At 42.9% G+C, this 23,074-nt stretch overlaps 1 protein-coding gene across 2 annotated transcripts in view; it reads right to left on the bottom strand.

Annotated features, from left to right (window-relative positions):
- lyst (lysosomal trafficking regulator) overlaps window positions 1-23,074 on the bottom strand; it is a 65,495-nt gene that overhangs the window by 23,254 nt on the left and 19,167 nt on the right. For both annotated transcript variants that reach the window (XM_023963749.1, XM_023963748.1), the window contains exons 4-18: window positions 20,859-20,949; window positions 16,861-18,958; window positions 13,145-14,087; window positions 12,914-13,075; window positions 8,814-8,979; window positions 7,026-7,237; window positions 6,844-6,910; window positions 6,469-6,578; window positions 5,734-6,103; window positions 5,486-5,642; window positions 4,189-4,362; window positions 3,945-4,102; window positions 2,345-2,535; window positions 1,755-2,000; window positions 252-425 (exon numbers count right to left, since the gene is read on the bottom strand). In XM_023963749.1, the coding sequence (XP_023819517.1) occupies window positions 252-425; window positions 1,755-2,000; window positions 2,345-2,535; window positions 3,945-4,102; window positions 4,189-4,362; window positions 5,486-5,642; window positions 5,734-6,103; window positions 6,469-6,578; window positions 6,844-6,910; window positions 7,026-7,237; window positions 8,814-8,979; window positions 12,914-13,075; window positions 13,145-14,087; window positions 16,861-18,958; window positions 20,859-20,949 (5,319 nt within the window). The remainder of the gene's footprint in view (window positions 1-251; window positions 426-1,754; window positions 2,001-2,344; window positions 2,536-3,944; window positions 4,103-4,188; window positions 4,363-5,485; window positions 5,643-5,733; window positions 6,104-6,468; window positions 6,579-6,843; window positions 6,911-7,025; window positions 7,238-8,813; window positions 8,980-12,913; window positions 13,076-13,144; window positions 14,088-16,860; window positions 18,959-20,858; window positions 20,950-23,074) is intronic.

The following is a 23,074-nucleotide window of genomic DNA, read 5'->3' on the forward strand; positions in this document are numbered from 1 at the left end:
ACCTCGTCTGTATTGATCAAAGTCTATAATTTGTGACCGGCTTCACTGCTACGATCATAAATCTGGAGTCTATATTTTTCTGGCTGCCTCACGACTCGCACAACAGTTTTACACACAGATGATTAAATAATATGCAACAGATAAAGAGACAAAGTTTCATATTTTCTTTTCTCTTTAGTTTCACTTCATGGATTATTTTCTACAAAAAAAAAAGAAAAGAAATGGAAGGAAAAGTTCAAAGTGGGACTCACCTTCAACATGTGATAACCGACGACGCATTTGGGCTTGATGAGGACCTGGTGGATCATGGCGTAACCATGGTAACAGTCCATTTCGTGGATGCGATGCTGGTTGGAGTTGCAGAGAGAGAGCAGCACTTGCAGCGCCAGAGCTTGGGTTTTCTCGCAGTCGCTCAGTTCCACCGTCTGGAGCCCGAATACGAGGCGAATAAAAGGAAAAAGACAGACGAGCTTCACTTCAGCTGAAGGCAACAACGGATGTGAGAAACGCATCAACAAAGATGGAAGCCGATGCGGCAGAGTCACACTGTCAGGGGTTTAACCCAAACACTAGGATAGTTATTGTTTTATAAAGTTGATTTTTCTAAATACACCAGAGTAAAAATGTCCTTCAGGCCATTCCATTTGCTCTCTAACATGTCAGAATGATGTAGGATTTTACGTATTTAAACTAAACAAACCGAATGTTATTAGACGTAAATAAATCTTCAAAGTAAAGTGTCGATGAAAGTTCTCAGTTTCAAAGTAAAACTATCAAGATTGAAGTTCGTTTGCTGAAATGAGTTCCGAAAAACTGATTTTGTTTCAAGTATAGTCGACAATTTGAATAAAAAATATAATTCATATTTAACAAAGAATATTACAAAAAAATCCTAATCAATGGTTTGACGTCATGTGACTGTCTGCTAGCATGGCGGAGAATACGTCAGTGAAATGTCCATCTAAAGTTTTAGGAGTGTTTTACTCTATACATAAAAAAAAAACACGTCAGTTTATGAAACTTGTTTTGTGTTGGAAATTCTTTTCTCTGTTTAGCTGAAAGGACTTTGAGTGTTTTTTCTAGTTGTTCCATTTCTACTGAGGTGTTGCTGCGTCGACAGTTACTGCCTTCCTGTCATCGATCTACTGGAACTGGAATCAGATCAACTCTGAGGAGGAAAAGCTGTGAAGAACATTTTCAGGATTTGTTGTTAAACGATTCAAAGCAACCGCGACTTTTATGTTTTGTTTCCTGCTGGAGTTAACCAGGAAGTTGACAGAAAAACTTCAGAGTGTGACATTGTTTAAAGTGATAAAAACCATTTCCCTCTTAAAAATCTTTAAGTTTTTAATCTGTATTGTTGATTCAGAACTTCTGTTCTAAATAAGGGTATAAATGAAGGTGATTAAATATACATAGACAAACATATAGAAACAATTCAACCAGAATATATCAAATAGTAAGAACTGTGGTTTGAACTGTAAATCATCGATCTTGAGCAAGAAACTAAATCGGATCACCACCTAAATAACGATCCTCAGCCCTACAAACTGAGCTGTCAGAGGACACCAGAGACACGATTGGACACCCGAACAAGACTCAGATGAGCCAATCTACCTTAACGATTGGACAATTTTTAAGTGAGGAGCTTTTAGACTCAGCGATTGCCAAAAATGTTTCGGCGCCTCAGTGTCCATTAACGCTGCAGGAGATGCAAAATTCTTTTAAAAACGTCAGGAGCTTCATGATCTCACCTGTGCAAAGAGGAAAACAAAGTTTCCCGTTCCACCGATTTTATGCAGGACGCTCTGGAGGCCTTGGGTTTCCACGGGAACCAGACCTCGGAGAACGCCGGGCTCCAAGGAGACACTCTGCACCTCTTTGGAGCTGAAGGGCCGCTGAGTGATGACCGTTTTGGCCTGACCTTTCAGCCTGATGACGGGCTCATAGATGGTATAGAGTCTGGGACTGCTGGGGGCGTACACCACTGCCAAGCTCTCCTGTGCAAAAAACATCCCACCTATAAGTTATATCATCATTCCAGCCTAAAATAAACGATAGTCTACAAAATAAAATGCTAAGCAGGACTTTTATCATTGAGGCTTCTGAATGGTAAAAAAGATGGAACTTACCTTTATTCAGCTAATACCAGTTTTTAATGACATTTTTAAATTAACACCATCTTTTTCATAGTTACAAACACAGATACAATATTTTAAAATACATCTGCTTACTGACAGATGGATAAATATTTATCATTTAACCTGTGATTTTACAGCAAACAATAAAAAGATCTCCATCCAGAGAAATTCTGTTGTGTGTTCTGGTGTCGGAACAGACTTACCACCAACAATCCTGCATCAAAGTCTCTGTTCTTCATGAGAATCTCTTGCATTTGGTCACACTTCAGACTCTCCTGGGAAACAAACTTGGAGAAGGACCCTCTTGGTTTGCCGTACTTACACGGCATGATGGAGGTAAGGTCGGGTCCACTGGAGTACAGGTAAAAGGCCTCCTCAGGTCCTATTCTTGACCCTGAAACGCATGAAAGGACAATGTAAGAAAAGCAGACGTGAAAAACAGGAAGCAGGTCTGCTGCTGGTTCCAAAAATCCATCCAAGGAGCAAATAAATGAGCTTTTTTTTGCTAATCCCAACTCAAAACTCTACATTTTAAGTGATATTTATTGATGTATTTATTATTTATTTCAATATACGGTAAAAACATTTTCTATACAAAGATTTTCTTTGAAGTCGAAGAGCCTCATTCGGTTGCCTCACTGGCTTTTTTCTCCCCAAAGAAACCTTTGAGTTTTTTACGTTTTTTTTCTTCTTTAGATTAGCTTTTTAGCTTTAGGCTAGTGATTTAGCAATCTGAGCAGCTGCCTAAAGTCACGTGACGCGTCAAGACCAACAGATGTGGTGAACAGAATCCAGTAGTTTTCCAAAACAAATATACCTTCATAGCAGAACATAAACAAAACGGAAATAACCCAAGTTAGTGTACCGGTGTGCACTTTTTTTTCTGTCTGTGGCCCGGTACCAAATGGCCCATAGACTGGTACCGGTCCTCAGCTCGGGGATGGGAGCCACTGCTTTAGACCACAAATGGTTACTTTAAAAAAAACTTTCCTTAAAAGAGTTTGGAAAATTCCTGCCTCTGAGTCTATAGAAAGCTTCATTATTTAGCTTCATTAGAAAAGCTTAGAAATTCAGTCAGCAATGCACGTTTAGGTCAAACAAGCATTAGCATTAGCCGTCCTATGGGAAATTCCATTATACGTTAGCATCAAGCTAGCTGACTTGTCTTTACGGCTGATGTGCGTTGGGTCACCGGGAGAGGAAGGAAATCGATCTTTACTTTTAGGTTTGGATTATTGATCTTTTAAGCTCGGATCAGTTCAGATCGATTAATCGATTTTATCAACCCAAACCTATATATTCAGTCATGAATTTGCCACCTGCAGATCTGACAAGGGAGGCTAGACGGATGGGGAGGGTGAGGGGCGTGTAACAGCGGCTCAGCCAAGGAGGGAGGGTCAAAAAGGTAATTGGTGGGGCTAAAGGCTTGGGCAAGTACCACCTGCGGGCCATACAACACATCCTGTAGCTTTAATTGTATTTGCTTTTCTAAATTCCAGCATTCTTTCTTTTCCACACATTAAAAGGAAAACCTTCCGCTGAATTCCAACAGCAGCGGGGAGGCTGAGCTTGTCTAAACTCATCTTCTGCCGTTTGCAGGTTCAACTCGCAGAGATTTAAGCCATTCAAAACCGATTAGAGGCAACAAGAGCAGCATTCAGTAGACCTCCTGATAGAAAGCTAAGAATCCCCAGCATGTCAGGCGTCACGGCTCGGTTTGCTGTGCTCCTAAATGACACACGCATCACCAATCATCCATGTAAACAACAGGAAAAACAACAAAAAGCTGGAGTGGAAGCTTACCATTGAAGAGGAGCACAGTGCCCATATTCCAATGCCCCCCCTGCTTGAGCACCTCCTCTGATGACGCGCAGTGTCCCAACATGCAGTAGGTTTTGTTGCTGTCGGACGATAAGCTGGACTTTCTGGGCAGGGTGTAATCCAAAGAAACCTCACATTTCCTTCAGACAGGGAGAGATTTTTTAAAGTCAACCTTTTTTCTTCTTTCTCACTTCAAACAACGTGTCCTTCAGTTTGGTTTTCTCACCTGATGCCGCACACCCACACGCTCACGCTGCCGTGGAGGCTTTTTTTGCCCTCTGGCTGCTGGCTGTACGTCAGGCCGAGGTGCTGCCACGGACCCCGTCTCAGCAAACCCTCAGCAGACTCCGTCTGCACCAGCAGCCCCGCTTTTGTTTCATCGTTTGGGTCTATACACATCCTGTGAAAAAAAGGACACATCACCAGGACCAAACTTTAAACCTTTTGAACTCACACCGATAGCTAAAGATGTCCCAATAAGATTTTTTTTGGTCCCAGCCATTTGATTTTGAGGATCTGCCAACATCAAGTCCAGAGGGTAAAAAAGTATAGAGTAGCAAAGTTAAATGATAATAATTCATGTAAGAAAGTTTATGACTGTAGCTTTAGGGTTTATTCAGACTGGAATAATCACTAAACCTTGTGTTTGCTCTGTATTCAGACTGCCTTCAAGCAGCCTTTCTTGTTTCGAAGCAAAGCTTGTAAACAAAACCACATGACTGAAGATCTCTTCACTCATTAGCCTGGAATTAAGAGGGCGGGGCAAAGCAACTAGAGACAGACATGATGGAAATCCTGAGCTTTGCCGTCCTTCCAACGTCATATTTCACCGACACATTATAAACGTCTGTATCAACGTCAGGAACATTTTACTGCTACTTTGGTCCGATGGAGGCACCAAGCTGCAGACTGACAAGAAGACAGCTAAGGAGGTCCGCTGAGAAATATTTATGACGTATAGATTGTGGGGAAAACAGTCAGAACCGATGTGTGTCCTGTTAAAAGATGTTCTAATGAGTCTGTACTCATCCCACCACATTTCAATGAGTTGCTGTGTCACATCGTTGTGGTGTTTTGGCGTTGTTTCTGTTAACTACTGGCCGACTGGGTCAGTTGTTCCGCTCCGAGGACGGATTGTATTCAGACTTGAGGAATCTCAGAGTGAACCGAAGCTCAGTCCGTTTGGAAACGAACTGAGACCACCTCCAAAGACGGGTCAGAGAGCGGTTCCTGGTCCCGGACTAGGGTCCGCTTGGTTGTACTCAGGCTGAAAATTTGTTCTGGATTATCGGGGGAACCGAATTCCGGTTCACTTTAGCTGAACCACATGTGTCTTACTATTACGGTGTATCAGAACTATTTTTGATCAGATGTGATTATCATTAAAAAAAACCTTAAAAGTGAAAAAAAACAACACTTTGTTGGCCACTAACCCTTACATATAAGTATGTGCTCGAGCCTGATTTCTCATCACGTGATTGGATTAGGACATCCCTACTGACGTGCATTCTCCTTTTACTCGCCTGAATATGAGAGACCCTGTGGAGAAGTCTGCCCACACTTGGAGCATCAAAGCCTTGGAGCCCATAGACAGAATGTGAATGAGGCCTTCCTCTGCTGTTCTTGCCCCAGCATGAGGTGAGGAACCGCGTGCCTCGGCTACTGGAGGATTACTTTTATCTAAAAGGAAAAAAAAGAAGAAGAGAGAATGTCGAGTTTCTCCCATGTTTGGGATAACTAAACTGTATTTGTAGGTTGAAATGAAACCAACCTTTGTCTCTGTCCGCTTCCTTCTGCTCCTGCTCCCGCAGCCTCAACCAAATTGAGGCACTGAACCCGCTGGCCATGTGGGGCCAGCAGTTTTGCCCCACGAGGGGCAGGTGGAGAGGAGCGACGAGCCAGGGAGAAGGGTGGAGGTGGGTCGATCGGTGCTCAGATTCTCCCTCTCTGCGACCAGGAGACAGTTTGCCCTTCCAGAGCGAACCCACGCTTTTGCCCCCAGTGGTGCAGTTTTGCCTGGAGCAGGGGGACGACCCCCCGGGCACAGACGAGCCAAGGATCACCGGAAAGGTCAGGAAGTGAAGAGGTTCCATATTCATGTTGGCCTCAATGATTTTTAAAACACCTTTCAGCAGAATGTCCTAGAGAATTAAAAAGCAATTAGAAAATGTGCATCTGATGGATAAAATAGAAATAAAATAATGAAGATGAAGTAAATAAAGCCCCTGAGGCTCCAACCTATCACTTCCTGACAGTTTTTTGGAACTAAAAGTAAACTTCTGTTCCTCATGTTGGAGCATCACATCTGTTCTGGTGTTAAATAAATAAAGAAGGTCCCCCCAGAGGATCAAGCGGGTGTCGATGTATTTCAGACCAGAGATGGGGGGGGGGAGCACAAAAAGAGGAAGTGCGTTCTTGTTCCGTTTTCAAACGCAGACGCTGCACACAAGCGTCTGAGTAAGCAAACGGTGCACGGGCCACTTGACAGATAAGCTTCACGATTTACAGTGGGTGGGGTCTTTTCCAGGAAGAGGCGGATCAGCAGTGCCAGTTCCTCTGACGTGATGCGCTCCGTCACCATGGCGACCAGCAGCTCCATCAACACGGTCTGGCAATCTGAACGGAGACCAGGGGCAGATTCTTACAAACATATTTTCGTCAGGTCTTTTTTTTTTTAACAGCATCAATTTAAAAAAGATAAATACAAATAAAAAAGCCATAAATAGACAATTAAAACGCAAATAAATATGGAAAAATTAAGCAAATGTAATGAATGCAGTTTCCTCATGAATTACAGAAACACATGTTTAGGCCAAGTTTAAATGTTAGGAAACATAAATAAAACAAAAGTAAACAAAAATAAAGCAGAGAAATTACTGACCGGCGTGGGCGGGGTTTGTTTCACTCAGGATGTCGTGAAAGCCGCTCAGGATGGTTTTGACTCCTCCCTGGAAGGGAGCAGACAGAGGAACCCCCTAAATGAGTGCCGCACGGGCGAGTAATAAAGTATAACAAGCACAGGAAGCGATAAGAGAAGCACAACACAGAGCGGCTTTGACTGACCTGATCATAGAGCAAGGCAGCGTTTTGGGGGTTGGCATGAACCGCACTCAGCAGGCTGTGAAATACGTGACCCAGAACCTTCGGGTCCGGGGAGCCCGAGGCCAGGAGCTGCAGCTCCACGGTGCAGATTTCAGGAAACAGCAGCACGCCACTCCCAGGCCCGTCTAGAGGCGCCGCAAACTCCTGAAGAGCTGCCGACTCCACCTTTCCTCCTAGAGCCGCAGTCAGGGAGACGGACACAAAAAAAAAACACCAGTCAGAAAAAATGCAGACAGACGGCTGGTGTTCCCTCCTGAAGTCCCTGACGCAGCTCGAGAAAATGGATAGGCTTGTGATCTCCCCCCTCAGAGCAGCATGGGAGTCCCCCCCATGATTTACAGGACCAGCAGGCTCTCTTATGGCCTCCTTCTATTAATGAAGCTGCTTCCTTCGCTGCCAGTGCCGACAATCCAGACATGCTTGTGCTTGATTCTAAAACTAAAAGACAAACGGTTGGTTTTTCTGTAAAGTCCTACTTTGATCCTCTTTTGATCTATTTTCAAAGTGTTTCCAGAGGAATTTTAACAATGATTATGCCTTTTTTTAGCCACAATCTAAAAAAAAACTGTGTGTTTTTGTAGTACATAGTTTCTGCAGAGTGGCAGGAGTTCATTAAAAATTCACCTCTGTTGGCACAGACCAACCCCGCCCCTCTTCCCCTTCCCATTGCTGAGAGCTCTCCGTTTACGCACTCTCCCACTAGCTTATTGGCAAAATTGAAGCTATCCAGCTGTAGTGTTCCGATCTTTTTGTCTGCTCCTGATTTACAACTAATTGAATAAACAAATGCTCAGAAATGCAAATTTAAGATCAATTTTCTTTACCCGTGTCCTCCATTATCAGAAAAATGCTGCAATTACATGTTAAAACCCCCAAAAGCACAAGTTTAATTGGAGTCCTTAAATCAAGCAACTAAACAGTTTTCCTGATTTTCTTTTTAAAAAAAGCCTAAATAAAACATCAAACTACTGGAAACTAAGATACAACAAAGTAGATGCACAGAATTCATCAGAAAACATAATCAAACACACAAATTTAACTGTCAGCCCCAAATTTAGAAATACTCTAAATTTAGTTACCATTAATAAATTACACCCTTAAATTGATTTTAATTTAGCATTTTAGAACTGAGCCTTAGTAGCAGTGACTGAAGGAAACAACAGGGGGCTTATTACACTTACTTTAAAGGAAATAGTTATTTTACACAAGTAAAAAAGAAAAAAAAGAAAAGAGCCGTCCTAATATTTGAACGTTTTTCCACAAAGTGGAAGTTTTCATCTGATTGGGACTTGAAGTCACAAGATCCAGCTTATGCGGCAGCAACCAGCAGTTGTAACGTGTGAAACAATGAGCCTATTCTGAGGGGATTCAAGTCAAAACAGAGGAATCAGGCCACATCCTTAACCTACGAGAGCGGAGAGGACAGACGATATCTGCTGTGTCATCCCTACGCAGTAAAACCTATTGCCAAATGTCCTCTTCGTTCCACTAAATGAGGATGTCCTCGTTTGATAAAACCAGAAGAAAACGGTGAAAAGTGTGAGAAAGCGATGCGGGTTTAGAGGCCGGGACCAGCACATGACCCCATAATCCATCAGGATCCGTTCGCCGACACTTACCAATGATCCAGGGAACAGAGGGCTTGGAAACGGCATTCTCAAAACTAACCGCTGGAGGTTTTAATTTGCACCTTTGCAGGTGAAGCATGCTGTGAAAAAAAAGGTGATGAGGTGGCGAGCGTGGACCTACCCTCTTCCTGCTTGGCCATGTCCTCAGGGTTGCTCTCGCTGTCGGCGTCGTAGCCTTCCTCCTCCCCCGGGAGCTTGACGTTGTAGCTCTGCACCTCATCCACCTCCTCAGACAGATCGCCCGCCGGGGCCGCCCCTTCCACCCCTTCCGCCAGCACCTGGAGCTTCTGGCAGGAGATGACAGGAGGAGAAGGATACAAGTCCTGAACTGGAGTTCAAACTGCAACAAACCCAGATCTCGCGTTGCAAAAAGATAGAAAGATAAAACTAATTTAGCAATAGCTTACCTAATGTTGTTAAGGGAGAAAAAAGGCTCTTACCAAGAATGTTTCTACGCTCAGATATTCAGCATGACAGGCTGCGGTCTTTCTGCTAATGTAGTGGATGAAGGAAGGGGGAAAATGTACGAGATTTTGGTCATAAGACAAACATCAGCTGACTCACACGGTGCTCACAGCCCAGTTCCTGGTGCTGTACACTCATCATATTTTACCCCCCCCCAACATCAACCCTGACCTCCACTTTTAAACAGCCCTGTGGCTTAAAGGAGGCCTAAAAAAAACAGACAAGCCGCCGTTCATTTGCGCTCGCTATGAAGTGCAGAACTGAGAATCGTCTAATTCTTTAGATAAACTCTGCAGTGGAGGACAAATGTTGGAGCGTCGTGGCACACGTGCGAGATGGCGTGCAGAAGGAAAAGCCCGTCAGACACTTCCAGCATCATTTGATGCATATTTTATTTTTCTTTTGCAAAGATTTAGCTATTTTCCTGTATAAATTGATCAAAATCTACTTTGTTTTTGATAACATTTAATTTTTAAAGGTCTCCAAATTACTTTTCCCTCCCTCGTCTCTCTTTCAGTAAACTTCGTTTTTTTTAATCAAATCAAACTTTATTTATAAAGCCCTTTTCATACAACAGTAACAAAAATGATAATAAAAAATAATAAATAATAATAAAAGAAATGAAGAAAACTTGAAAAATAATAGAAATAAAGTGTTCAGACTAACTTTAAATGACAGATATTTACAATAAACAGGTTGTGTACTGACAACACACAGGTAGAGGAGAAGCTGTCCAGTTCACACCAACCAGATTAAACACAGTTTTTAAACCAAACCCTAATGTCCAATCCTTTCTCTTAAAGTTCACTTGGTGAAACATTTAGCCTTCTTTAAAATTTATCTAGTATTTCAAAGGTTTTCTTCAATTTTAAAGTGTTATTTTGCTGTTTATTTATTATTTATTCTGTTGTTTTTTTTAACTTAATTTATATTTTATTTTTTAGGGATGTAAAGGAAACAGACGCATATCTCTAAATCAGTATAGCACTGGGAGGGACAGTCTCATGAGTCAAAAACCACAGATGATGCTGGTAAAAAAGGTATAAAACCAATCGGGCAGTGAATAATCAATCTCTCTCAAATCAGTTTCTTTTTCCGTCTCTGCCGTCTTTTCCTTTTTATGCGCGTGTGACGTAAACCAAAACGATGTCCAATCACAAACTGGCTTCTACTCCAACTGGCTGAAGGTGAACCCCATCGACGGTTGTGTGCGGTGTTCACTAAACATATGACAAACGCTTTTTATGCACTGCCCTTGTTTCACACAGTGAATTAAAACGAGTCACTTCTCTTAGCCAAATTTTTTGTTTTTGTTTTGTTTATTAGAGTGATTAAATATAAATAATAATAATAAATATCTAGATTGTATGTAGTCTTTTCTTTATCGATTCGTGGACCACATAAGGAAATGTGCATCCAATCACGTGACAGGAAAAGAGACACAATCCTATCATTTTTCTTTTGCTCATCTGTTCAGCACTATTCTCTCTTGTGTGAAGTCCTTAATAAATATAGATGCATTGGAGGTACATTTCATAAATATGGAATGATTTCTAGATTTTTCTAGACTTTAATGCAGATAAATAAACACAACAACCAACTTCTGATCTCTTCTGTTCTTTCATACAACCTGAGTTGACTTTTAGACTTAATCTTACTGACAAACATTGACCTACAACAACCCATTTGTTTCTAATAAAATAAAAAGATGTGTATTTTATCACTAACCATGTGGACCACAGAATCCACTTCATGTCATCATGGGTTAAAAATGCTCAGTCTGGTGGGACACACACACTCTGGTGTGTGTGTGTGTGTGTGATTTCCTAAAACAACTGCAGCTGAAGCTCACATCGTAACCATATTTGGTTCTATGAGCAAAGACTGAGCCAGCAGTGGCCTCACGTTGGAGGAGAAGTGTTTGAATTTTCACAGAACATATAGGATTTGATTTCTGGAACAAAATAATGAAATCAACCAACTTTATTGAAAACATAGAAAGATTACTAGAACTGAGCGAAACAAAGCAGCATCAGACGTGTGAGTGTTTACCAAGCCGCTTTACTAGGTCTTTGCTGTAAACTGTGTTCACTTACCACAGTTGCTTGGCAACCTGCTGCAAGCTGCACTGATGCACAAAAGCACCCTGTTGACAGTAGCACCTCAGACACAATAGATGATGAGTTAATTGCACTGAATCTCGTGAAAGGAAATGCTTTTTTTTTTTTTGGAATCGCACGTGCTCATTTTCGTAGCTGTGCGATGTTTCTCGCCTGAAGTTCTCACCTTCCAAACACCTTCAGCGTCCCGCTGAAAGGCGGCTGGTGATGACGAGCTCGAAAAATAGCATTGAGGGGGGAAAAAAAGAGCTACTAAAAGAAATCTGTTTAAATCTCTGTTTAGCCAAAAACTGCAGAAAGAAAGTCAAAAAGGAAGAAAGTTGAATGTTTCAAATTGAACACAATTAAACATTTACTTGTTCTCCTTTACTTTTATATTTAACAAACAACAACTCCCTCATTAAATACATTTTCTGGATCTACTATCATACTGTGGTAACTGAAGACAGATTACCTGCAGGTGAGAAAATGAAAAGCAGCTCCTAAAGGTGGAATTGAATCTTTCAACCTTTGAGGGCTGAAAAGATAAAAAGTGATTCTTCCTCCACAGTTTTAGTAAGATCAATGTGCACAAAAGAAAAAGATTTATATATTGTTTTTAAAGGCTGAACCTGAAACATTGAGGAAAATGTGTATTTCATAAACGTTTATGCTGCAAAGAAGCTCAGCACACCCCTAAAACAAATATGAGCTGTAAAGACAGCATGTGATAGAACTCCACTCCAGGTACCTGAAAGGTAAACATTGCAAAACTTTCATCACTTCTTACCTGCAAGGAGAATAAAATCTACAACTTTCTGAGTGTGAAATGAAAGATCTAATCTAATTTACTACTTCAAAGAATAGACTGAAAATTAAAATGATTTTTAATTAGGATGTTTTCTAAACCCCTTGATGAAATCCACAAAAAATATCTAAATTTTAATGACATAAGTAGTACAAATTATGATTCATTGTGTGATTTGGAATGTTTTTAGCTCACAACAATGTTGGTTTAAGATTCAGAGAAAAGCACCTTATTTAACCCAGTGTCTCAAATATGATCCACACAATTTTAACATAGTTTGACTAAATTATAGAGAATTAATTATAAACTAACTGTACATTCTTTGAATCGAGAAAGTAATCATTTAAATAAAAGCATTAATCCACCCCATGATATTTTAAAGATTAGCTAAACTTTTCCGGCTGAATGTGTTTTTTATGATTTTCACGGAAGCAGCCATTATGAAATGAGCAGGAAAAGCACTTCTACTACCCCCAGTGGAAAAATGATGAACTGCAGGACAAAAAACAAGACTGGTTTCTAGGGAAAGCTTGGATCCTGCTAATGAGATGAGAGTTTCAGAAATTCACCAATCAAATATGATACGACAGGTTATATAGGTTTAAAAGTCTGGCACAGTTCCTATTACTGGATGGAAGGGCTAATCTATGAAATTATATTTAAGTAAAACTACTAGAGTATATTAAATTACAAAGAATGTAAATGACATTAAAGTGTATTTTTGAAAAAGGTAAACCTCAGCTTGTAAAGATTTCTGTACCGATAAATATGTGGGTTTCTTTAAAGGGAGAAACATGGTACTTTTCTAAAAACAGCAGAGGCTTCAGCAGGTTCCTCAGCAGGACTCACCCTGTCTGGTTTCTCCTCAGGAGGATCCGGAGAGAACGACACCTCTGCCAAGGCGACTCTCAGCAACGAGTCGAACAGGGGCACGGCGAGGTCAGAGTTCACCACACCTGAGCGAGACAGCTGGTCTCTCACCTCAAACAAAGTGTCCTCCACGGACTGGAGCTGTGGAAGTGGAACATGGGATGTCATGCTTTGAGAGAAGCAAGGTGCGGACTTGTCTGTTTGACAAACCTGATAAGAAAGCTCAGGCTCCATTCTCTGGAAGGCTGAGTTGGCACTGTGAAGACATATAGCCAGCAAGGCCTCCAGGAGGCGGATGCTTTGCAGCTGCCACTCTTCTTCCAACCTTTTTCCTGAATCTTTGGCCTTTCCTTCCGCTGAACTGGAGCCGTTGGTGTCCGGTGAATCCCGGCAGGTGTCCTCCGGTTCCTGGGACGTGACCGGAGCTGCAGACTCGGGGCTGCCTTTGGCTTTGCCATCCCTTTTCCTCTTTGCTTTCCCGTCTTTGGTCTTAGCAGAGAGTTTCTGGATGACCATGGCCATGAGGCGCAAGCACACATCGAGTCCGCCGAGCCTGAAGAACTGCTGTTGAAACAGAGGGCTGGCCATGTAAATCCAGCGGCACACAGACCAAACATCTGCAGCGCGGCGCAGCTGCTCTTTGGAGGGTAATGCTACACTGTCCGGCGACAGATAAGGCAGACGCCCGCCCAGAGGTTCGCTCGCCGTGCTGTCGTAACCTGAAGTGTCCTCGGAGTCGTTGGCCGAGTCGCGGTCCGAGTCGGCCTCTTTGCTGACACAGAGGAAGGCCACGCACAGAAAGAGGTTAATGACATGGAGGTGAGTCTCTGTGCGGCCGTGCACAGATCCCCGACCCTGTCCGCTGCGGGTCTTGTGCCGTGGACACGCCTCCTTCAGACCTTCGTAGAATTTGCTAAGACTCTGCGGACCCTCACCGACTCCTCTGGCCCCCAGTTCTTCAGCGAGGCCAAGGACGGCCTCCCTCTCCTCAGCACTGTCCATCTCCTGAAGATTCCCATCGGCCTGCTGCCGCCCCACACCGATAATGAGCGTTTCAAACACTTTCAAAGCCAAAGAACGTGTTTGGTCCAGGTACACCAGTTCTGTCACCTGGTTGAGTCCATTACAGCTAATAAAAAGCCCTCTGATGACCCTGTAAGAAACAAATGACACGTAAAAAGTTAACACTTCATGCAAAGAAGTCCTTCAGAGGAGGAGATGAGTATTTGATGCCTATCTGATTTTGTAGGTCTTCCCACTTAAAAAGAAAAATACACCCTGTCATCCTAATGGTTGGTGAATGTGAACAGATAGTAAAATCATAAAAAAAGAATTAAAGAATTTACATAAGTGTATTTGAATCCCCTCACCAGACAGACTCAGTACTTTGTTGTAAACCTTTACTAGCAGCACAGAGGTCAGATGTTTCCTGTAGTTGGTGAGCAGCTTTCTGCACATATCAGGAGGATTTCTGCTCCTCTCTTCTTCACAAATGACTTCTAAATCATTCAGATTTGGCGGCTGTCGCTTAGAAAATCTGAGCTTCAGCTCTCTCTACAGGTTGTCTATACCGGTGGTCCCCCACCTTTGTAACGCCACGGACCACTATGACAGCAGACAAAGTTTTTACGGACCGGTCTTTAAGATGTGGCGAATAATTGTTTTAACAACGCTCCGATGAACAAGGAACAGAGACGTTACAAGGTGAACTCGGAGCTTTTATTTTGACACGCATGACATTGTGCATCGCACAGGCGTCATCATCTTCCCTCCTTCCCACACTCATGGTGTCTATTAAATGTAGCTTTCTTTTTTCTGGAAGTGGAAGGCTCCTCTTCTGTCTCCTGGCTGGGCCTTTTCCCCTTGGCAAAGAAACTTTCCAAAGACGTTTGTTTTTTATTCATTTTGCTAACTCCTGGGTTTCATTTTAGCGGTAACCTATCACGTGACTGAGAAGAGCGCCTTGGCCTGCGTTTATGGTGACATAGGCGGATGGAACAGAGAATCTGGAAGTTTTTCAAAGTAAAACATCTTTCAGATTCCGAAATAAATAAAACGGAAGTAATGTAAGCTATTTATTCTTTCTGTGCGGCCCGGTACCAAACGACCCATGGACCGGTACCGGCCGAGGACCGGTACCGGTCCGTGGGTGTTCTGTAGGACTGAGGTCCAGAGACTGGATGGACCGCTCCAAGACCTTGATCTGCTTCTTCTCCAGTCGTTCCTTGGTTGTTTGTTTTGGGTCATTCTCCTGTTGGAAGGCCCATCCAGCTTCCATTTAAAGCCTCCTGGTGGAGGAAAGGAGGTTGGATTGAGGGTCATGTTGTTGTATTTTGGCCCAATTGCACCAACAGTTCTCCCCTAAACCCCCAGCTTTTTGCTGATGGTTTTGGGTCAAATATTTGTACCCTAACCCTAAAATGCAATTAAATGTATTTAGATTCTTAAAGGTGAATTTCCTGATTTTCTGTCTCTCACTGTTCAAATGAACTGAACATCAGGATGACAGACTGTCAGTTTCTTTTTTTAAGTTGAAAAACCTACAAATCCAGCAAGGGGTCAAATACGTATTTACTACACTATATATGTATATATATAAACAGTCTTGATGCACTCGATTGACATGACACATCCAGCAGATGGAGCTGTCTATTTGCCCCTAATGAGGCTGAGCAGAGAAGTGAAGGTGGCTTCTGCATTAAGTGATGAACCGAGCAGATCTCTCATTATTTTCATGCTCAACTTAGCACAAAGTGAATATTTGGCTGCGGGGGCCGATTTATTTTGGTAACATATACATCCACATCGTTGAACTAACAGTGCAGCCATATTCTGCAGGCTGATAGCTGGAATTTAATTAAAAATATAAACTACAGTTGTATAATACATACAAACATAACAAATATAACCTGCTCTTCAGAGTTTCTACTAAAACCTAGTTTCACTTTCCAGCTCAACACAATAAATGACACTTTACTAATAACCGTCCTGCAGAACGATGATCCTTTTTTTGTCTCTAATTAAGGTCGGAATAATTGGTGGCTCCATTTTTTGGTTAATCCTGTCTGAGACAGAAACAGAAACATAAAATAGAGGAGGTATTTTTGGGCAATCAGTATTAGTCTGATGGAAAAGTCTGCTTTTAAACCTGGTTCCAGCAAAAAAGACAGTTTTCTATTTTCCAAATCTATGTTATAAAGTTTAAAAAATGGCAAAACTCATGAAAGAGTTAAGCAGTCAGTAACCCACCATATCCCTTTCCTACGTCACAAAGCTGTGATCAATTATTGATTAGCATCAATTAGCAATGGCCTCAAGAAAAAAGATCTGATAACAAACAAGCAGATTAAGTTTCTTGTAAAGCTGACAGAGAGCTTTGCTGGAAAAACAACAATAATGTTGGAAAATAAACAAAACAGTTAAGAATTTATGTTTAAAGTCACAAACTAGATATGGGCTGTCTGTGGGTGAAAAACTGTGAATAAGTTATCCATTATCCTTACAAATACTTCACGATACACTTACCCCAGGCACACGAATGGTATGTTCCATTGTTGAGCTGAGCTCAAGCCAGAAAAACAAAGACATACATGGATTTATTTGCCTGCAAGTGAATTGAGGAGCTTGTGGCCTGCGGACTATAGCACCTCCAAGCTTTTTTCATCTGCTCCTGATTCACAACGATTTGAGTGAATGAATACTTCAGAGATGCAATTTTAAGCGTAAATGTCTATATGTTTTGTTTATTTATGAGAATAAATGCCACAAGAACATGCTAAAACCAGGATTTTTATCAAAGATGCCGTCGCTCTTCTCTACAACCCTCCATGGGCCCAGTTAACCCAAAAACCTGCAGCCCCTGTACGAGTTAACTCCCCACACTGGTGCACATGACTGAGGCTAGAACTGGTAGCACAGCTGCTCACCTGGACTTTAAAAGTGATGGTAGAGTCTGCAGGTAGACGAGGAGAACCTCCACAGACAGGCACTGTGTGTGGTAGCTGCAGACCTGACTGCAGACGGTGGAGACCCCCAGCTGTTGGGCATGGTGGACCAGTTCGACCCCTCTCTGCAGGACGGGGTTAAAGATGTGTGTGTAGAGCTGCCACTGCACCACAGCATTGCCACGCAGCGTCAGGTGGCACACGTGGCTAGCGATCTGCTGACTCAGCTGCCTGTCTTCACCAAAGACCAGTTCTTGGTAGGCCTCCAGTGCGTCCCATTTCCAGAACATGTCCTCAGCTCCCCCTCCACTGGGGAGAATCCCTTGGGAGCGGTAGCAGAGATTGGTGGAAAGGGTTGAAGGTTCTCCGTGTTGAAGTGTCTCCTCCAGGCCCGGCAGCTGGCTGCTGTCCAGAGTGCAGATGTTGCAGGACGCCAGTTTGGCTTTCTCTGAGGGTTGCCCCCCACCCAGTTGGTCCAAAATGAGTCTGCTCAGCACACTTAAAACATGAGATTGGTAACTACGCAGACCTGGAGCTTGAAAAGCATGGAGCAGGGGCCCTATTACTGAGCGGGGGTCCATGCAACAGCAGATTCCAACAGCCTGCACACCAGCCAATACCTGCAGCACAGCTGGACCAGTGGGGGACAGGTGCTTCAAAAGCCGCAGACACTGGTGGGCGCAGGCGGCCAGACAGCAGCAGCGCTCGGGGTACCGAACCGCATTGCCCTCGGTTCCATCCGTGTTTCCTCCATCGTCCTCGAAGGGATTTCGACCGGCAGCCTGCTTGAAAGCAGACACTGGCAACCCGGACAGATCCCTGTGGTGATGCAGGAAGTGGGAATATTCACAGCGGCGGTGGCGGCGACGAGCGCAAACAGACTGATGCAGCTGCTCTGACTTTGCCTTCTTCACAGCGCTCATGATCTTGAAGACTTCTGCGATGAGACCTCGTAATCGCTCCGAAGCCTCTACTCCTATTTCCGAATCTCTGACCGTCCCAAGTCCCTCCAGTCGCAGCGCTGTAGCCTCAACCAGCTCGAGGCCACGGTGCTGAACAAACTCATGGATGAGCTCAAGGGCCTGGCTGAAAAAGAAGGGGTTGGGTGTGGAGGCCTGGAGGCACCCCAGCAGCACCTGCAGTACTGCTTCCAACAGCTCTGGAAGCAGCAGCGCTCGGTGTCGATAACGGGAGAAGGAGAAGTCCTCCTGGACCTCCTGCAGAGTCTTTTTGGGCCGTGGAGCAAACGGGTTACTTTGCCTGTCCAAGCAGCTACGGATTTTAAGCGTGGCTCGCAGCAGATCCGTCAAGCTCCGCCTCAGACTGTCTGGAAGTTTGTCGTTCTGACACACGTCAACCGACATCAGGTGCAAAATGGTGCGTAGCAGCATCCTCTGAACCAGTGCAATTGGCTCCTCCGTCCAGCCTCCAGCAAGCTCCTCCGCCCCTGTTCCGCCTCCTCCTGGACCACAGCAATCTCCAAACTCTGTCAGGATCTCTGTGAGCGCAGGTACGACGCTGACGGCCAAGCCGGGATTGTGGTTGATGCTCATGTCAAACTTGCAGACTTTCTCCAGAAGGGAAAGCAACACGTGGCAAAGATCAAAGGGGGAGTTCTCCATGCGGTTGAAGATTGATATTGCAGCAGGGTCCGTAAGGGTTTCATGGTCAAGGGTTTGGCCCCCGGGGGCTCTGGGATGGGGGTACGGTGCGCTCATGGTGCCCGTGCTGTTGCACAGAGTGGGAGTGGACTGTGAGGCCTCTGATGGATGATGCCGACAGCTTACCTGGACAGGGGAGACATGCGACCTGCGGCTCCGGGCGCCGCCTGAGCCTGGAACAGCTCTGTCCTCTGAGTTGGCTTCAGAGTCTGAGGTAGAGACCTGGGACTTGCGAGCATCTTTAACAGAGTATCTCTGTGCCGTCCGACGTGATCTGCGTGACTTCCAAGTGCCACTGCCGGCACGCGGCTGCTTCCCAGAGTTCTGCTCGTCTGTCGCAGTCTTCGGTCCGGTCCTGAGAGGAACGGCCTTCACCTCCCGGCTGAGGAATACCTCTATTAGGGACGGCAGGTTGAAGTCTGTCAACACAGGAAATGTCCTGTCAAATTTAAATGTACCGGAACTACACACTTAAATCTAAGAAGTGACAATAAAAATACCATAAATGTTAAATCAAAGCAAAAGCTAAAGAAACCTTTTGTATTCACAGTGGTCTCTCGTTTATGGTGAAATCCATAAATTAACTTTCTTTATTACAATAATTCTAGATGTTTTGTAAAACCCCTCACTGCACAGTTTTCTTTCTGGTTTAAACTCTCCATGTTCAAACCTTTACAGAAATATAAGTCCAGTATAATAGAATGAAAACAAAAAATCGGATTACATTCAAAGATTTATGTACGTTTTGGCAAACTGAACGAATTCGTACGAGAGACATGATACAGAGGAGGTTGTTTGACAGCGGTCTACAGCATTGGTCTCCACTGCTAAAGTCAGATCGTATTTTCATGGACCGGCCTGTCCGATGCTGAAGGGGCCGTGTCATTTATTTATTTTCATCTTCAGTTTTTATAAATGTTTGAGGGTAAAGTTTATCTTCATTCTCTGTAAAATATCTGCAGCTGTTTTAAACTTTACTCGTTCACTTGAGTTCCCTTTATGTAGGGAACCATTAAAATGGCATCTAGATTGTCCCTTAACCCATAACTGTCAAGGGGAAAGTTTTAAAAAAATCAGATGCCAACATTTAGGCCTCGTCCAACTTTTAAGGAACAATGGATTAATACAAGTAATAAAAAAACTGGTATAGCTGATTATTGTTACGGTCTGTAGGAACAATTGTAACCATAATGTTTGGAGTAAAGACTCCTGGTTTGTGTCTGTTAAATGCAGCTTTCTTTTATTTTGAAGTCAAAGCCTCTTCTTTTGCTTCCTGTCTGTCTGGCTCTTTGGTGCCAAAAGAAACTTTCCAAATGTAGTCGAGCACAAAAGTATTTAGACAGCCACAATTGTGCAAGTTCTTCCACTTAAAATGATGAGAGAGGCTAGTGTAAGAAAAAGACATTGTCTGATTTTATAAGGTGGATGACTAAATACTATTTTTGTCCCACTGTATGTTTATTTTTGGTCAACTTCGATTTAGCGGTTGCGCAGCCACTTTAAGAAAGTAGTGAATGGATTTTTGACACGTGATCGAGCGACTTTACATACGTCAAGAATGAGTCTGATGTGGTGAAGAGAATCCATTAGTTTTTCAAAATAAAACTTCCTTCAGATTCAGATTTGAAATAAAACGGGAAAAATGTAAGTGTCGTTTTCTTTTCTCTCTTTCTGGCCCGAGGGTTGAAGATCGCACGCAAAATGTGAACATTTTTTAAACAAAAGGTGAACTGCAGTTCTAAATAATCCATTGGTGCATGAAGACGGCTTAGCAGCACGTTAGCAGCTTAAGTTTCAACCAGTGAGCCAAATTAATTAAAAGAAAAATGTGTAGGGTCCATGTTAGGGGATATCAGCAGCTCCACACCAAACGCCGCAGTCATTCTGAGGTCACATGACTCTACCGTCGTCTCTTGCTGTAGCGGTCGGATGAAAATTGCATAATCCATCACATAACCAGTGTAACTTAATCTCCACTATAGGGGACGTGACAATATCAGCTAATGTGTAGTAACAATAGGCATAAAAATATGTCAAATATGTCAGAATCGATATGCATACAGACATTCCTCAACATGAACTGTGCTAATTGATTTATGGCCCTCTGCGTGATGCCACCGATGAACCAGTGGAGGCAAGATAATCCAAGAACAAAACAACTTCAAGCTCCAAACATCAGGACCGTGACATTTTCTCCACCCGAACCCATGAAAAGAAACTGAAATGTTGAACTAAAAAATGAGAAAAGGCCCCCACAAGGGGCAATTAGTCCGAATTCAAATATTTCTTTTGAATGGGTAGTAGAAGATCATCACCAACCTGGAGCTTTCTCCTCCTGCACAGGAATCTTCCACACCAGTGGGAGCAAAGACAGCAGCAGAGTGAGCAGCTCCTCCCGACAAGTCAGCTCCTGGCAGGACAAAAACAAAACCAGTCACACGGAGGAGAGCCTCCCTTCGCCGGCGACTTTAGTCACACTCCGATGTCACATGAAGACCCACTCCCACCGAGTCACACTCTTCTGCTTCACAACGCTTCGCTTGCAGACGCTCAAGATTCCTATTATAAAGACGCGTCATCCGGCTTAAGAAAAAACAAATGTTCACGTGATTTCAGTCGATAAGAAAGTGGGGCCTGGAGTAGATGTAGCAGCTACGTGACGGTCTCTTCTGAGAGATGCAGGATCTCATGCGAGTCCTCCACATTCCTACCTGTTGTGTTAATTAAATCTTTTTTTTTTTACGCCCAGCATAAACAGCATGTCCCCTACATTTATAATGCAAAGAATTATTCCAAAACTGGAATTGTTTTAAAGCTTGAAGAGTAAATTTCCCTTTTTGACATTTATACAAAAGACGGTAGAAATAAACGTTTTTGTTTTTTATTATCAAGAAAACCTATTTTAGTTGTTCATGATCTTTAATGGTTTGAAAAAACACTGTTTAAAAAAAAACATGAAAGAATTTAAAGATTATCAGTTGAAAACTCAGCGTAATGTAGGTATATATATAAAAAAATGTCCTAAACCATAAAGCCATTTACCTTCAAAAGAAAACCTTTAGGTGTCGTTGATCAGATTCAGATGAAGTTATATAAAAAATATTGACTATCAGACATGCATTTTTTGCACATTTCATGCATCATCATCATCATGAACAAAACTTTGTGCCATTAAAACAAACGAAGCTCCTGTAAAGCCGTCACCACAGACGGGTAGATTACAGTAAAAAGCTGAAGTCTGTGTCTATCATCACTAATACACAACACATGAGTGAGTTCTCAGTGTGGGCGTTTTAAAGAAAAGTGATCCATCCTTAGAACTTTCATTTACAGCAGAAATGATTTACACTTTAAACTCAGATTATGGGAAGAAATTGCGTTTAGGAATTTGGGCTTTTGTCCAGGGGGTTCCCAAAGGCTGGCACACCCTTCTAAAACACAATGGGTGAACGACGGTTAGCATTGTGGGGCTGCACGGTGGAACAGTGGTCAGCGCTGTGGCCGCGCAGCCATAAGGTTTGAATCCCGATGAACCCTTTCTGTGTGGAGTTTGCGTGTTCTCCTGGTGCATGTGTGGGTTTTCTCCCACAGTCCAAAAACATGCTTCATAGGTCCACTGTTAGCACCAAGTTGACCCTAGGTGTGTGAAGTGAGTGTGTGGCCCTGCAACAGACTGGTGACGGACGGACGGACGGACGGACGGACGGATGGACGGATGGACGGATGGATGGAGTGTGTGGTTACAACAATGTCTCTGGGTGTCCTACACCTTCAGTAGCTGGATAGGCTCCAGCATCCCAGTGACCCCAAACCGGAATGAAGCCGGCTCAGAATATTGGTGGATTTTAAATGACCCACCGTGTTTTTTTTTTAACAGTGTTTGTCTGTATTTTTTAGTTGTATGTATGTTTGTCACACCTCACACTAGGTCCACATAATAAATCGCAGTTACGCATATCGCAAAAGACGGCGAAAATTGCAATAAATGATAACCTTAAATGTGCTAAAACAATCTTATGGCAGCTTGAAGTATTTAACGAACCAAATAAATCGATTGATGCTTTTGACCAATCAGATGGATGGACGCCTTCACGTTGTTGACCAATCAGCTGGAGCTCTTTTATGTTAGATGTTCGCCTCCTATGTAGACGAGGGTCATTTAACGTGTATTATAACTTATGTCGACTCTGATTTAAAGTGTTGCAGTGAAATGGAGATGATGTTTTTGCTTTTTTTTTGCTATTTTTTCATGTATTACAAGTTATATTGTCATCGCAATATTCATCATTGATATCGCAAACCGCGAGTTTTCTTCATATCGTGTAGCCTTACTTAACACACTAATCAGACTTGAATATTTCAGGGACACAAAGACCTGAATTTGTTTTTCCTGAATAAAACATATGTATTCGTAACATCCATGCAACTAATTAGAAATCATGACATATGTGAACATATTCTACAGGTTTTCCACTGTTACATACCACAATATACTAAAACCAGAAATAAACATGTAATCTCTTTAAGAAAAAAAC

Source organism: Oryzias latipes, chromosome 15 (assembly GCF_002234675.1).
Source record: "Oryzias latipes chromosome 15, ASM223467v1".
Lineage (NCBI taxonomy): Eukaryota > Metazoa > Chordata > Actinopteri > Beloniformes > Adrianichthyidae > Oryzias > Oryzias latipes.